General features: G+C 44.8%; 2 protein-coding genes and 1 pseudogene across 3 annotated transcripts; 1 reads left to right on the top strand and 2 right to left on the bottom strand.

The window, feature by feature from the left end:
• Window positions 1-5,777, bottom strand: LOC310779319 (putative G-protein coupled receptor 132; the record flags this gene model as incomplete). Its single annotated transcript, XM_083639855.1, has 3 exons — window positions 1-658; window positions 934-1,283; window positions 5,547-5,777. The coding sequence occupies 3 exons, from the start codon at window positions 5,775-5,777 to the stop codon at window positions 226-228; spliced, it is 1,014 nt and encodes a 337-aa protein (XP_083495981.1). The 3' UTR covers window positions 1-225.
• A 2,853-nt stretch (window positions 5,778-8,630) lies between these two features.
• ugt5g1 (UDP glucuronosyltransferase 5 family, polypeptide G1) lies at window positions 8,631-10,211 on the bottom strand (the record flags this gene model as incomplete). The annotated part of the gene is made up of 1 exon (XM_083639694.1): window positions 8,631-10,211. One exon carries the CDS (start codon window positions 10,209-10,211, stop codon window positions 8,631-8,633), a length of 1,581 nt encoding a protein of 526 aa, XP_083495820.1.
• A 1,869-nt stretch (window positions 10,212-12,080) lies between these two features.
• LOC310779622 (palmitoyltransferase ZDHHC3-A pseudogene) lies at window positions 12,081-13,884 on the top strand (annotated as a pseudogene). The gene is made up of 2 exons: window positions 12,081-12,098; window positions 12,969-13,884. The product of its transcript is annotated as a palmitoyltransferase ZDHHC3-A pseudogene (transcript).
• The last annotated feature ends 1,747 nt before the right edge of the window (window positions 13,885-15,631 follow it).

Raw genomic sequence — 15,631 nt, 5'->3', positions numbered from 1 at the left:
TTAATGAATATGTGTACCTTAAAGTGTTACTGAAATTATTTTAGGGGATGGCGGCTCTTTGAGGGATCCCATGCTATTCAGCATTTGAGGAAACTCTGCTATACACATACATTTCCACTGGGTGGCACAATTGCATCTCTTTCACTATGGTTGAATATCAAGGGGAGTCTGTTCCGTGAGCGAAGAGCTCAAAAGATGTGAGTGGAAAAACTGCCTTTCCCTCAGTTATAACCAACCAGCCACTCCTTGAAGGTCTCTTCCAGTCACACTCTCGCCCTGGGTGTCTTTGTGAGCTCTGAGGTTGAGGGCGACCGGCTTACGGGTGTTGGGCCCCTTGCCCACGCAGGGCAGGGACCTCCGCAGCTCCAGCCGGGCGTCGGGACAGAGGAAGATGTAGAAGAGCGGGTCCAGCAAGGTGTTGAGGCTGGTCAGGCCGTAGCACAGTCGGTAGGTGAGGAAAATGGAACGCTCCAGCGCACACGGCTCATCGGTCAGCAGCAAGGACACGAACCTGTAACCCCCCACCAGGTGGTAGGGTCCGAAGACCACGATGAAGTTGAAGGTGATGACGACCAAGATGCTCACGATTTTGTGCCGCTCGTGGTCGGAGACGGAGGGCGATCGCTGGAGGGTCACCCCGATGTGGGCTGAGGTGTAGCTGAGGGGGAGGGGTGGGGGGGGGGGGGGAGCAGAGACGCAGAACAAGAGAACATGGTGTGTTATACAAACACTGGATCACTTCCATCAGTTAGACATGATAGGAACTTCTAAAGTGTGATGTATTGGAGAAGGACCATCATGGAGACACAACACAATATTCTATGTAATAAAGCAGAACAAAACAAAATAGAATAGAATAGAATAGAATAGAATAGAATAGAATAGAATAGAATAGAATAGAATAGCTTAACTGGGGAACTATGTTGAACTCACCCCAGTATGGCACAGGGCAGCAGGAAGCCTAGGACCACGGTGGCGATCTTGAAGTAGGCGTATTTGGGCTTGATGGGGTACTGCTCCAGACACAGCAGCCTGTCCGAGTCAAACACCGAGGGGAGCAGCCCACACAGGCAGAACAGGAAGGTGAAGCTCCACGCGGCCACTCCGGACAGTGCCGCCACGCGCACGGTCCGCACTCCGCGGCTGCTCAGCGGGTACACGATGGCCAGGCAGCGGTCCAGCGCTATCAGGCACAGGAACATGACGCTGGCGTAGACGTTGACGTAAAACACGTAGCCCACCAGCTCACAGGCCGGCTGGCCGTAGGGCCAGCGGTGCTTGCCCTGGAGGTAGGATTATAGATTATACGATTTTAGATTTTAATGGTACGTTATAGTCTGAGGAAAAAGTACGGTTTCACGATTATTAGGCGTTAATTTATCTCACCCATGTTCTTATGTGTTTACCATACATTACGTTTTGTGGATTGTGCCAACTAGGAGGTGAAGTTGTGTTGTTGAAATAAACAGAGGGTGATCTTTTAACTTTCCTAGCGCACAACTTCCACAGTAGCATAATGTCCCTTTAACTTCCACAGTACCATAATGTGCCTTTAACTTTCACAGTACCATAATGTCCCTTTAACTTCCACAGTACCATAATGTCCCTTTAACTTCCACAGTAGCATAATGTCCCTTTAACTTCCACAGTACCATAATGTGCCTTTAACTTTCACAGTACCATAATGTCCCTTTAACTTCCACAGTAGCATAATGTCCCTTTAACTTTCACAGTACCATAATGTGCCTTTAACTTTCACAGTACCATAATGTCCCTTTAACTTTCACAGGACCATAATGTCCCTTTAACTTCCACAGTACCATAATGTGCCTTTAACTTTCACAGTACCATAATGTGCCTTTAACTTTCACAGTACCATAATGTCCCTTTAACTTTCACAGGACCATAATGTCCCTTTAACTTCCACAGGACCATAATGTCCCTTTAACTTCCACAGTACCATAATGTCCCTTTAACTTCCACAGTACCATAATGTCCCTTTAACTTTCACAGGACCATAATGTCCCTTTAACTTCCACAGTACCATAATGTCTCTTTAACTTCCACAGTATCATAATGTCCCTTTAACTTCTACAGCACCATAATGTCCCTTTAACTTCCACAGTAGCATAATGTCCCTTTAACTTTCACAGTACCATAATGTGCCTTTAACTTCTACAGTACCATAATGTCCCTTTAACTTTCACAGTACCATAATGTCCCTTTAACCTCCACAGTACCATAATGTCCCTTTAACTTCCACAGTACCATAATGTCACTTTAACTTCCACAGTACCATAATGTCCCTTTAACTTTCACAGGACCATAATGTCCCTTTAACTTTCACAGTAGCATAATGTCCCTTTAACTTTCACAGTACCATAATGTCCCTTTAACCTCCACAGTATCATAATGTCCCTTTAACTTCCACAGTACCATAATGTCCCTTTAACTTCCACAGTACCATAATGTGCCTTTAACTTTCACAGTACCATAATGTCCCTTTAACTTTCACAGGACCATAATGTCCCTTTAACTTCCACAGTAGCATAATGTCTCTTTAACTTCCACAGTACCATAATGTCCCTTTAACCTCCACAGTAGCATAATGTCCCTTTAACTTTCACAGTACCATAATGTCCCTTTAACCTCCACAGTAGCATAATGTCCCTTTAACTTTCACAGTACCATAATGTCCCTTTAACTTTCACAGTACCATAATGTCCCTTTAACCTCCACAGTACCATAATGTCCCTTTAACTTCCACAGTACCATAATGTCCCTTTAACTTCCACAGTACCATAATGTGCCTTTAACTTTCACAGTACCATAATGTCCCTTTAACTTTCACAGGACCATAATGTCCCTTTAACTTCCACAGTAGCATAATGTCTCTTTAACTTCCACAGTACCATAATGTCCCTTTAACCTCCACAGTAGCATAATGTCCCTTTAACTTTCACAGTACCATAATGTCCCTTTAACCTCCACAGTAGCATAATGTCCCTTTAACTTTCACAGTACCATAATGTCCCTTTAACTTTCACAGTACCATAATGTCCCTTTAACTTTCACAGTACCATAATGTCCCTTTAACTTTCACAGTACCATAATGTCCCTTTAACTTTCACAGTACCATAATGTCCCTTTAACTTTCACAGTACCATAATGTCCCTTTAACTTCCATAGGACCATAATGTCCCTTTAACTTCCACAGTACCATAATGTCCCTTTAACTCATTGAGTGCCAGCCACTTTTGGAGAACGGACGCTCCCAGTGCCAGAGATTCAGAGCGTTTTCAGTGATTTCTCGAGGCCCACAGAATATTGTGTGATATTACTATGTAAACACCGAACATGCACAAAGAACGAGGAGACTCTCTTCTATCATCAGCAAAAAAAAGTTTATTGATATCATTTTCCGTTCTTTAGTTATCAGCCGGAGAAGATAGGTGGATTTGAGCAAAAACACACGTTTCAATTTAGAAGCTGAGTTAATTAGCCTTTTGTGAAATGAAGCATTTCAAGCACATGACTGACTCTGAAGCTAATATTTTCTGATGTGACACCTCAAAAATAATTTCCTTCAATAAAACAGTGAAAACAAAGGAATTTTGTTTGGCAAAATAATATTTTTTAGCTGCAACCAGCAGCGCTGGCCCCTGCGTGCGCAGACCCTACACCTTCTTGCTGGTCTTGATTTACTGCTGGTGGGCATCAGATAGCTTGTTTGCCTGTCTCTGTCAATCGAGCCTGCTGTGTGGGTCTGTGTTTACTGTCAATGGTTGTATACTGCCCTGCGTGCCCCACCCCCCTCCTCCTCCTCCTCCGTGGGAGTGTCTCTGGGGCTCTGCTGCGTTTGCTGTGCGTTTGCTCTGTCTGCACTGAAAAGTGCGCTGCATCCCCCCGCTTTTTCACAGCGTGTCGTCGGCTCCCAGCTGCCTGTCTCTCTGTCTATCGAGCCTGCTGCTGTCTGGGACTGGGTCTGTGTTTACTGTCAATGGTTGTATACTGCCCTGCGTGCCCCACCCCCCTCCTCCTCCTCCGTGGGAGTGTCTCTGGGGCTCTGCTGCTTGCTCTGCGTTTGCTCTGTCTGCACTGAAAAGTGCGCTGCATCCCCCCGCTTTTTCACATCGTGTCGCCGGCTCCCAGCTGAGAATAATGTAACTTTTCAGAAAGACGCTGGTGTCGGCAACTAAATCATATGGAGGGGCTATCGCAGCGGAGACGAAGGGGCTCAATTGTGGCAGCAGATTGACTGCTGTTCACAGGCACAGCTAACGTTATGCTTCATGCATATCGATGCGATTTCCGTTTCCTCATGACTTCTTCTCTCGTTTTTCCTCGCCTTTCTCTAATCTGGAGAGCACTGTCGCCACCTAATGGGTCGGTAAAGTTATACACATTCAACATGCCCCAAAATTTTACAGGAGATGGATCCACATCCCACCGTCAAAAAACGCAATTGACGACTTTAGTCGTCATTGGCACTGAACGTTACTTTTTCAATTGACGACTTTAGTCGTCATTGGCACTCAATGAGTTAACTTCCACAGGACCATAATGTCCCTTTAACTTCCACAGTAGCATAATGTCCCTTTAACTTTCACAGTACCATAATGTCCCTTTAACTTTCACAGTACCATAATGTCCCTTTAAATTCCACAGGACCATAATGTCCCTTTAACTTTCACAGCACCATAATGTCCCTTTAACTTCCACAGGACCATAATGTCCCTTTAACTTCCACAGGACCATAATGTCCCTTTAACTTTCACAGTACCATGATGTCCCTTTAACTTCCACAGGACCATAATGTCCCTTTAACTTCCACAGTACCATAATGTCCCTTTAACTTCCACAGTTAGTACCATAATGTCCCTTTAACTTTCACAGTACCATAATGTCCCTTTAACTTCCACAGTACCATAATGTCTCTTTAACTTCCACAGTACCATAATGTCCCTTTAACTTCCATAGGACCATAATGTCCATTTAGCTTCCACAGTACCATGATGTCCCTTTAACTCCCACAGTACCATAATGTCCATTTAGCTTCCACAGTACCATAATGTCCCTTTAACTTCCACAGTTAGTACCATAATGTCCCTTTACCTTTAACAGTACCATAATGTCCCTTTAACTTCCACAGTACCATAATGTCCCTTTAACTTTCACAGTACCATAATGTCCCTTTACCTTTAACAGTACCATAATGTCCCTTTAACTTTCACAGTACCATAATGTCCCTTTAACTTCCACAGTACCATAATGTCCCTTTACCTTTAACAGTACCATAATGTCCCTTTAACTTTCACAGTACCATAATGTCCCTTTAACTTTCACAGTACCATAATGTCCCTTTAACTTCCACAGTAGTACCATAATGTCCCTTTAACTTCCACAGGACCATAATGTCCCTTTTTTGAGAGTGAGAACAGAAACAGCCTTTACGGTTATGTGACGTTTTAAACAGCGGTTAATAGTGAAATGGGTCAATAGTGAAATGGGTTAATAGTGTAATGGGTTAATCGCTGCATCCCTACCTGGAGGTAGAGGATCCACAGCGGCAGGGTGAGCAGCTGCAGGAGGTCAGACAGCAGCAGGTTGAGGATGTAGACCAGCTGGCATCCACCCCCGCCCGAGCGTCCCAGTTGGTACAATCCCCAGAGAGACAACAGGTTGCTCGGGAGACCCAATGAAAAGATCAGGCCGTAGATGTAGGTCAGGCCAACTGTATCGGTGTCCAAGGGGAGGTTGCAGCTGTCATTGGACATGTTGCTGCTGGTCATAACACCTTACATGGGAATCCAAAATTGACAAGAGCAGACGACACTCACAGATGGTGTGCGGGAATGCCCATTCAGTCACACAAGGAGAAGAAAATAAGCCAATAGGTGTAATTTATCCATACTGTAATAATATTCATAAAGGCTGGCTGCTGTGGGAAAGGTATGGATCAGCTTTTGTGCTGTCAGTCAACGGGTCCTCCAGTGAGCCAGGATCCATCAGAGAAGTCAAACACCTGGAAAGCTGATAGCATAAAGAAGATCTTCAGTTGTGAGTATCACAGGTCAGGTGGCATATCAGCAGGTGCATGAGAAATTAAACCAGAGTCAAGCAAACTATCTCCACGTCTGTTCACTCACCTCACTCACGGCTCTGAATTAGCAGTGAATTGAAGTGCGCTCCCTGCTCTGCAGCTGTGGACCTGTGCCTGAGAAGTGTTGTCACGTTGGGAACACGGCGACTTAACCGGGCCTTGTCTATTCTGTGATCGTTTCCTCCACAGGAAACCCACTTCTTCACTTTTAAAGGCAACATCCTGCGGCAGGAGAACGCCTTTCTGCCCCCAGAACAAAAACACCTCTCTCCCCCCCCCCCTCCTCTCTCTCTCTCTCTCTCTCTCTCTCCTCTCTCTCTCTCTCTCTCTCTCTCTCTCTCTCTCTCTCCCTCTCTCTCTCTCTCTCTCTCTCTCCCCTCTCTCTCTCTCTCTCTCTCTCTCTCTCTAGTACAGGACAGGATTGTGAAGGGAGCTGCATGATGGAGAGTGACCACTAATGGCCTACAGATCATTCTGGCCTCGTGCCATTTAACGCATTAAAGTCTCTACTAAACCATCTTTTAAAGAGCATGATACAGGTTGGAAACCACATTGTATTAATATGTGGGAGGGGTATATCGCAATGGGGTAAACACACACAAATAGCTGCATCTTGACTCACTTTTTGCAAAGCAGCTGGCCAAATGGAACTGCCACCTCTCATGTCAGGCCAGTTGGCCCATCAGCTGTTGCTGGCGGTGACATAATAATAACCTATAATTCATTATTCACATCTATGATGTTTTATGACTGTTGTTGATATAGTGCACCAGAAAGCATGATGTATGTTTATGAGTGTATAGTCACTATGAATGCCCTCATAATGCGACGTGTTATAGTGTGGTCTTCATAGAAAGTGTTACCATAATTTCTTCCATGCCACGTTACCAACTTGTTTCACATTTTCATGACTAGACCTGAAATGGGACATGAGATATGCCTGTTCAAATTCTAGTCACTTTTAATAAGCATTTTAGCCAATTATCACAACACCATTCGGCCAATATATCTATTCCCTTATCTCCCTTCCACTGTAACTGTACCAAGTTTGGGGATCAAGTTGTCAGGACAGTTATTATGTCTAAACTGGCACTGAGCTCAGTGTCCCCATGTTGTTTGATTGGGCCAATAATGGAGGCTTTGTCTCTTCTTCTGTTGAGAGAGACACACAGGTGTCAGTCAGAAGTTATACAGGGTATTTTTTTAAAATGAAAAACCATGCCCACTGCCACACCCTTTTGCCACATGGGGGGAGAGAGAGAGAGTTGATCAGTACTTCCGTGCACCATGACCAAACACAAACCTTCCCTAAAGTTTCATGCAAATCCATTCCTAACTTCTGCTCATCTTGCTAACAGGAAAACAGGGAAATGCATTTTAATCAGCATCCGAGGAAAGAGGAGGCGGTCCTACTTGATCATCCAATGCCCTTTTCTTTTTTTCAGTGACTGCCCTTTTCCAAACAGTTTCCAAGGACGAGTTCCCAGACGGTTCTGTGTAACAAACCATCGCAGATGGTTATATGGCTACCAACCAAGACAATCTGGCTTCCAACAACAGTCACCTGACTTAGCGCCTTCGATTCTGCCCCCCCCCCCCCCTCCACCCCCAACTGAGAATCCATTTACACCTGGCATTAAAATGCAACCTGTATCCAGATAAATGATCTGGATAAGGAAAGACCAGGTGTAATTGTGGTGTAATTATGTCTAATCAAGGATATAGAGGCCACCCAACAGCATCCACTCCGCTAGTACAAGGATACTGATTAAACTCTCTAACACACAAGGTTCCCCCCAAAAAAGATTGAAAAATAAATAAATAATAATAATAATAATAATAATAATAATAATAATAATAATAATAATAATAATAATAATAATAATTCAAGAGATGGAGTAATTTTATGGATATTTTCTGTTCTTCCTCTCTTTTCAGAACCCTAAAGATTGACCCCCGAAGACTTTGATAGACTTTAATGGACGGACTAACAAACTTCATCCAGTGTTTCAACTGGCAGGATGAATCAAATGTACATTTTTGAGTGAACTGTTCCTTGCGTGTGGGCAGTTTACCCGGTGTAAACCTTGCACAGGCACGGGAGGAAAAAAGTCTTGCACAATTGAGATTGTTTGGGGGAAGAATGGCTGTATTGAGACAATGGGTGTTAGGCAGTATTTTTACAACATGGTTTCAAAGGGAGGAGGTCTAATCACTCATTGTGCTGTATGCTTCCTTAAAAATATATCCAAACTGAGGCTCGATGAATCATCCAAGGTGAAGTTTACCCTGTGGGCAAATCAACTGAACAGAATTCTCGACTAGTTTTATTGAATTTCATGGAGATTACATTGTTTCTATAGACGTGCTACTTTTCTAATGGATTTCTAATGGATCACCACCACATGTGATGAGTCTCTGATTTATTTTCACAAGTAATTTTTTGCGATGTCTTAATACAAAATTAACAGTCATATTCATGTTCGAGTTTTAATTGTAACACATGCATAAGCAACATTCAGAGTTTTTACTCAACTTTCGTCTTCCTCCTGCATCTCCGGCAGCAGAGCAGGCGACAGACCGAGACTGAAGCCCAGAGAAAAGCCCCGCTGAGGGCCACGAGCAGCACTGCCACATCCAGGCTGTGGTAGGAGTACCAGGGCAGGCTAAAAGCTACAGAGCGCAGGTGGGCTGCTCCTTTGTTCCTGATAACATACTCAATCCAAAAGATGGCGGTGTCCATAGGGGACAATGGTCGGTCGTGATGCAGCCGGGACAGTCGCTGCATGTTGTGGTGATAGGAAGGATTCCCCAGGATGTCCCTTAGGGCCTCCAGGAAGTTGTCTCTGGTGAGCGAGCTGGCCTCCACCACCCGTGCCGCTCCACGCACCTTCAGCCGGATTAGGTTGTCAAACTGGTCAAAGAGGAGTGGTAGGCCCAAAACAGGAACACCATGGTAGATGGCCTCATATAGGCCATTGGTGCCTCCGTGGGCCACAAAGGCACGAGTCTTGGGGTGACCCAGGAGGTCGTTCTGAGGCAGCCATTTCATCAGAAGGGTGTTGTTCCCCAGGGACGAAGGCTTCTGACCCGGGTACCTCCACACCACCTTCTGAGGGAGCTGAGCAAAAGCTGCGGCGATGGCCTCTGTGACCTCCATGGGCATGGCCGACACGAACGTCCCCAGAGACATCACCACCACCCCGTGCTCCCCGGAGCTCTGCATGAAGGCCTCCAGCTCAGCAGGGAGGGGCTGGGCCTTGCTGCACTGGAAACCGGCTATGTAGACCACATTGGGCATGGTGGGCCGCGGGAACTCAAAGACAAAGTCCACCCTCACCAGCCAGATATCAGCTGAGCGTTGCAAAGAGAGGAAGTCCGTTCCGGGGGGGAAATGGCGCTGCAGCAGATCGGAGTAGTCAGCGTTGATGTAAACGTGCCGTTCATAAACACTATAAAGGTAATGCAACATGTTCTTTGTCCTGTCCAGAAAGTCCATCTGATCAGGAAGTTCTGTACCTGACACAGGAACGTAGGAGGGAGGAGAGGGAGCCATGGTGAAATGACATTCTCCATTCATGATCCAGCGCACATTGAAGACCATTGGCAGCTGGAGGTAACTACCCAGGAGGACCCCTATAGGCAGAGCAGGATCAGTTAACATCAAGTCATACTTGGCGTCTTGCAGCATCTTCATGAAAGCAGGGTCATCAAACATGGTGGCAGCGGCTCTGGCGCAGATATCATGGCCCTTGTCCAGCAAGGACGTCAAATCAGACTGTTGGCAGAAGGAGCGTATGAAACTTGGCAACTTGCGGCAGTCCATGACCCTTTGCAGCACGTGATTGTAGTGCTCAGGATCGGTCTCATCCTCCAGCGTGCGCACATGAACAGACGTGTAGAGGGAAGAGTTGCTGCGGATGTACCAGCTCTTGGCGGAGTGTAGCACAGTGATGCTGTGGCCTCTGGCGTGCAGCTCTCTGAGGAGCACCTCCATGTTAATCCAGTGGCTGCCATCGACGGGCACTACCACAATCCTGCTGCCGTCGCATAACGTGGGCGACAGGAAGCAGAGTGCAAACAGGAAGAGAGGGATCACGCGTGACATTTCCTGGGAGAGAATAATACAACAGAATGGGGGTGGATTTAATTTGATTTGTAAACTTTGGTAAATACACATCAACGCTATTTACACGTTTTTCCTTGCCCATACTAAAGTCAAGCTTCAAACACAACCTCTGTTGCCCTAGCCTCCTTCCTGGGAACATGTGCTTCGATCTACAAGACATTTTGATTTGCAATTTAAATCATTGCAATTTGCTTACATGTTCTGTCACAGAGTTTTCTTCAGCAAGGAGCTGCCATGTTGGTTTTGTAGTTTTTCCCGTGTCTGACCCCTCACCCAACGGAGGGGGGGTCCTCTAATCCTGTTGGGCTTTCATAAACCATGAAAATATGTTATGAAGCTGATTTCAGAGATTATGGCTGTTTGTTGAACGCACCACCCCTTTGTTTTGTCACCTTTTCAATTGAGTTCTCTTCTCATCCTGTGCCTCCTATTATTTTGTGCTAACAGTCTAAATTCAGCCAGCTAGCTAGTTTATTATTAGCTGCCTTATTAGCTACTGTTTGTTGAATGATAGCCTACCAGATGTGTTGCTACATAACACACAGTGGAACATATTCTGGAAGTAAAAATCCCATTCATATTCTGCCTTGAGATTTTTTTTATTATTAGGCATAATCTAGTACCCTCTGACCACGAGCTAGCTACTGTAGTTGTGAAACGATGGTATATGCCACGTGTTTTGAAATCCATTGCCCGGTTGTGAAGATCTTAGCAAGAGAAGGAGAACTCCGCACATCTCTTTTCCGGGACAGGTGTGTGGGACAAGGACAAAGCGTTGTAGTGTTGTTTGTTTGAAAAAGGTCAGAGACAGAAACGTCACAAAATAAACTTTTATTGCAGTTTGGACAGTGTGCGGGACTAATTTGGCACCCCTGGTCCCGCCCATTGCTGCTCTTGGCTGAATCTGATTGGCCGCAATGGATTATGGGATGTGTTTCCTTCTCACTTTAAATAATATAGTAGGCTACATTCTTGTACCTTTGCCTTTTTTCTAATTTTCAATGTTTGTTTTTTTGTTGCTCTCAATCAAATCTATGGTCACGATTCTTTTGGTAGTTTGTTGGCTTGGTTCCCAGCATAAAACTACAAGGATTTTTCAAAACGTCTATGGAGAAAATGAATGGGGATTTCTCTTCCCGAACCGAGTCTCAACATCACAAGTGTCACGTGACTGTTGAGCTCTACTGCAGACAAGGTTAACTTATCTCACAATAGTGGTATGATTATATTTTGTAGCATAATGTGCAAGAGAAAAGTTCTTATCATTGCTGTAACAATGCGAAATTCAATATAAAAGTCAATATAGTCTAAGCTGCATTATGGTTATGAGAGGATATGACAGATACAGACACACACACGCGCGCACGCACGCACACACACACACACACACACACACACACACACACACACACACACACACACACAGACACACACACACACACACATGTGCATGCAAACAAACACACAGAGAGAGGAATAAAAGAGAACGGTAACACTTTATAATAACGTTCAGTAGTAAGTCATTTATAAGCTATTAATTAATTGTTTTTTCATTTAATGATTTGCTCATCATTTGTTCATGATAAACAAATGTGTAGAGACAGGTTGCAATATAAAAACTTTGAATGACTTACAACTTATTATAACGTGTTAGCAAGATAAGTGGTAAGAGTAATATTAGGAGGAAAAGATACATTGAGTGAATCGCGGTCTCACCTGGTTCGTTCTGTGTCATCTGGGTCAAAATCCCAAGGTTGGTCTTGAATTCCGCGTGCTATTGGGTTACATATAGACCACAACACTATGTTCATTCATGTTAGATAGCTTGCGTTTACACACATGTAGACCATGCTCTACTCGGCCAAAGTCCACTTTGAGGATTATGGCTAGCTCATACTAAGGTCTATGGCAACGTTCACACAGCAAACCTTAGTGCTCGAATCTGATCCCCCCCCCCCTAAGGCTACGTTCACACAGCACACCTTAGTGCTCGAATCTGATCTTTTCCCCCCTAAGTGACTCAGGTCAGTCTTTTTCATGACTGTGTGACTGGATTCTGATATGGGCCACTTTTAAAAAGTCTGTGTGAACAGCCACACACAAAATCTGACCTGATCAAAAAAATCTGATTCGAGCACTAAGGTTTGCTGTGTGAACGTATGTGGCGTATCCATGCCTAAATTGTCTCATGGCTTGGAAACCTATTTCTGCCCTTCACCACATGTACCTCAGAAATGGATTTAATAGATACGGGGTGGGGTCCCTGGGACAAAATGTTTGATGTGATGTGTCAGTTTAGAGGTCCTTGACGTGAAAAAGTTTGAGAACCACTGATATAAATTGAGTGATTGATTGATTGATTGATTGATTGACCACTATGTGGTGTCATATATCACAGATGATGTCACTGATGATGTCACAATGTCTATGCATAAGTGACATCATCAGTTGACATCAGTTCACTGGACATTGTCATTGTGACATCATCAGTGATTTATGACATCATTGTTGACGTCACAATATCTAAGCATAAGTGACAATCAGTTGACAGAACTCGACATTGTGCAGTGATGATGTCACTTTTGACATTGTGACATCATCAGTGAATTAGGACATTACTGATGATGCCATTATTGACATGACATGACATCACTTACTGATGAGACCACTGATGATATCACTTATGCATGGCATCGGTGATGTCGAGATCCCGAGTTGCACCGGTCCTACTTACAGCCTATAAGTAGGACCGGTGCAACTCCTATCTCCAAAGACCTCATCGCCTCCTCCTCGGCCAACGCACGCCATGTGGTTGATCCGGGACCCGTGCGGCATGGCGTGTGGCGTCGTCACATGGCTGCTGATGCTTTACGCCGAGTGTGTGGTGCTGTTTGTGATGCTGCTGCCCTCCAAGAACCTGACGTACAGCGTCGTGAACGGCACACTGTTCAACGGCCTGGCCTTCCTCGCCCTCGCCTCCTACTTCAGGGCCATGTGCACCGACCCGGGGGCCGTGCCAAAAGGGAACGCCACCATGGCGTACATAGAGAGCCTTCAGCTGAAACCAGGGCAGCTGGTCTACAAATGCCCCACGTGTCGCAGCATCAAGCCTGACCGAGCACACCACTGCAGGGTTTGCAAACGCTGCATACGGAAGATGGACCACCACTGCCCCTGGGTCAACAACTGTGTGGGGGAGAACAACCAAAAGTACTTTGTGCTATTCACAATGTACATTGCTCTCATCTCTCTCCACTCTCAGGTCATGGTGGTGTTCCACTTCCTCTACTGCTTTTCAGATGATTGGACAAAGTGCAGTTCCTACTCTCCTCCAGAAACAGTCATCCTCCTCATCCTGCTGTTCTTTGAGAGTCTCGTCTTCTGCGTCTTCACCTCGGGGATGTTCGGCAGCCAGGTCCACTCCATCTGCACCGATAAGACGCTCATCGAGCGTGCAAAGGACGAGACGAGGAAGTGGGCCAAGGTGCGACGTTGGGAGGCCATGGAGACGGCGTTCGGCGGCCCGTTCTCCATGTCCTGGTGCAGCCCCTTCACCGGGCTCAGCTGCAGGAGGAGACCCTCAGACCGCGCCATGTTCCCGCACGGCGAGATCATCGAGGAGGACGTCATAGAGATATCAGCGATCTACTAGCGCTGCAGTCAGGATGGAACTCATTTTGGCAGCGCGGCTGTGCTTTTTCGAATTTGAATTGTTCGTGGTGCATGTCAGACCTCATCAGGGGTGCAGTGTTGTGTTGTGCATGAACGCGCTAAAAGAGCTCTTTGAACAAGCTCATGTTTTGGTTAATGTGAACTGGGCGCAGCTGTTTGCACCTAATGAACGTATAGTGAGCAACAGTTACCCAGACTTAGCATTTGTATTCTTTGTCTGTAATGTAATGTGTATTGTTGCCTGGGACCCCAGGAAGACTAGCGGTCGTCTAGGCGTCAGCTAATGGGGATCCTTTTAAATAAATAAACAAATAAACTAGCAACGGAAATAATGCAATTTACTTTCAGAATAAACTTAAAGCCATTCAAATTCTCGCCTTTGGAGGAAAAAAGGTATTTCAGCAATCGAAACGGCAAACCTTGTATGAAAATACTTGTGATGTTACAAAGTGAAACTGGCTGTAAAGCATTACTCAAAATTACTATTAATTTTGAAAGCCCTAAAGCGCTAAGACCTTTTGCATTCTGGCTGACTTGACGCTCAAAAGAAAAAAAATAACAAATTAACGTGAACTGCTCATTTTTGGGGACTGAACTTAGTTCAAAATTCTAAATTGTGAACTATGAACATGTAGTTAATTTGAATGTGTGAGCTGAACTTTGAGCTAGCTCTTGTGAAGTGTGAACTTGCACAACACTGCAGGGGTTCAGTGCAGGGACTCAGTGGCTTGGGCTTGATCGATCCTCTTGATGCCACAGGTTCAGGCTTCAAGCAAGTCGTCCAATTTATATCCTCAGCAGCAGGGAAGGATTTATGACATCACTAATGATATCACTGAAGATGTCACAATGTCTACAATGCACAAGTGGTATTATCAGTTCACTGGACATTGGCATTCACACAGGACATTTGTGATCTCAATGTGTTCATGTGTGACCCCTTACAGAAAAACCACATGAACTTCACATGTGATTTTGCACAGGCAATTTTTTCACATGAAATTTCACATGTGCATTTTCACATGTGCAAACGTGATCACATGTGACATTTCACATGTGAAACTCATGTGGACACATGTGAAACTCATGTGTGTTTTCTGTAAGGGACTTCTGTGTTCATAGTGATTATTTCTTTCTTTTTTCTTTCTTTCTTTCTTTCTTTCTTTCTTTCTTTCTTTCTTTCTTTCTTTCTTTCTGTCTGTTTGTGTTTCTTTCTTTCTTTCTTTCTTTCTTTCTTTCTTTCGGGGGGACAGACAGACGGACATATTGATAGCATGTTTAGTAACCTTTCACTGTGAAATGCATTGCAGTGAACCTGTGCGTCCTCAATCACATGCAAACCACGCACATGCAAATGATCACTGTGCCAAAGCTTAAGTTCTTCCTTGAAGTGCTAAATGCAAACTTTGCTTCATCCTGCAGCCGACCAAGCCTGTCCACTGAGTTCTCAGCACCAGGTGAGTGTTTCTCAAAATGATCATTAAAATCAAAATAGCAAATGAAATTATTTAGAAAAAGAAATAGCTGGTCAGTGGAGGAAGGTAAAAGATTGTTTCAACAGTTGTCCCTGAAATTATAAGGGTTAAGAAGATTTACATTAACCCTAATTTCAGGTTCACGTGGTGAAATTCCTGGAAAAAAAGTATTTTGATTAAGAGTAAACAGCTGTCATCCAGTGATAATACACGGTAGCCGTGTGAGTGAATGGTGTGAACAGTGTAATGGAG

Source organism: Poromitra crassiceps (assembly GCF_964638095.1).
Source record: "Poromitra crassiceps genome assembly, chromosome: 7".
Lineage (NCBI taxonomy): Eukaryota > Metazoa > Chordata > Actinopteri > Beryciformes > Melamphaidae > Poromitra > Poromitra crassiceps.
The sequence above is the reverse complement of the archived record's forward strand: the minus strand, read 5'-3'. Positions and strand labels throughout refer to the sequence as shown.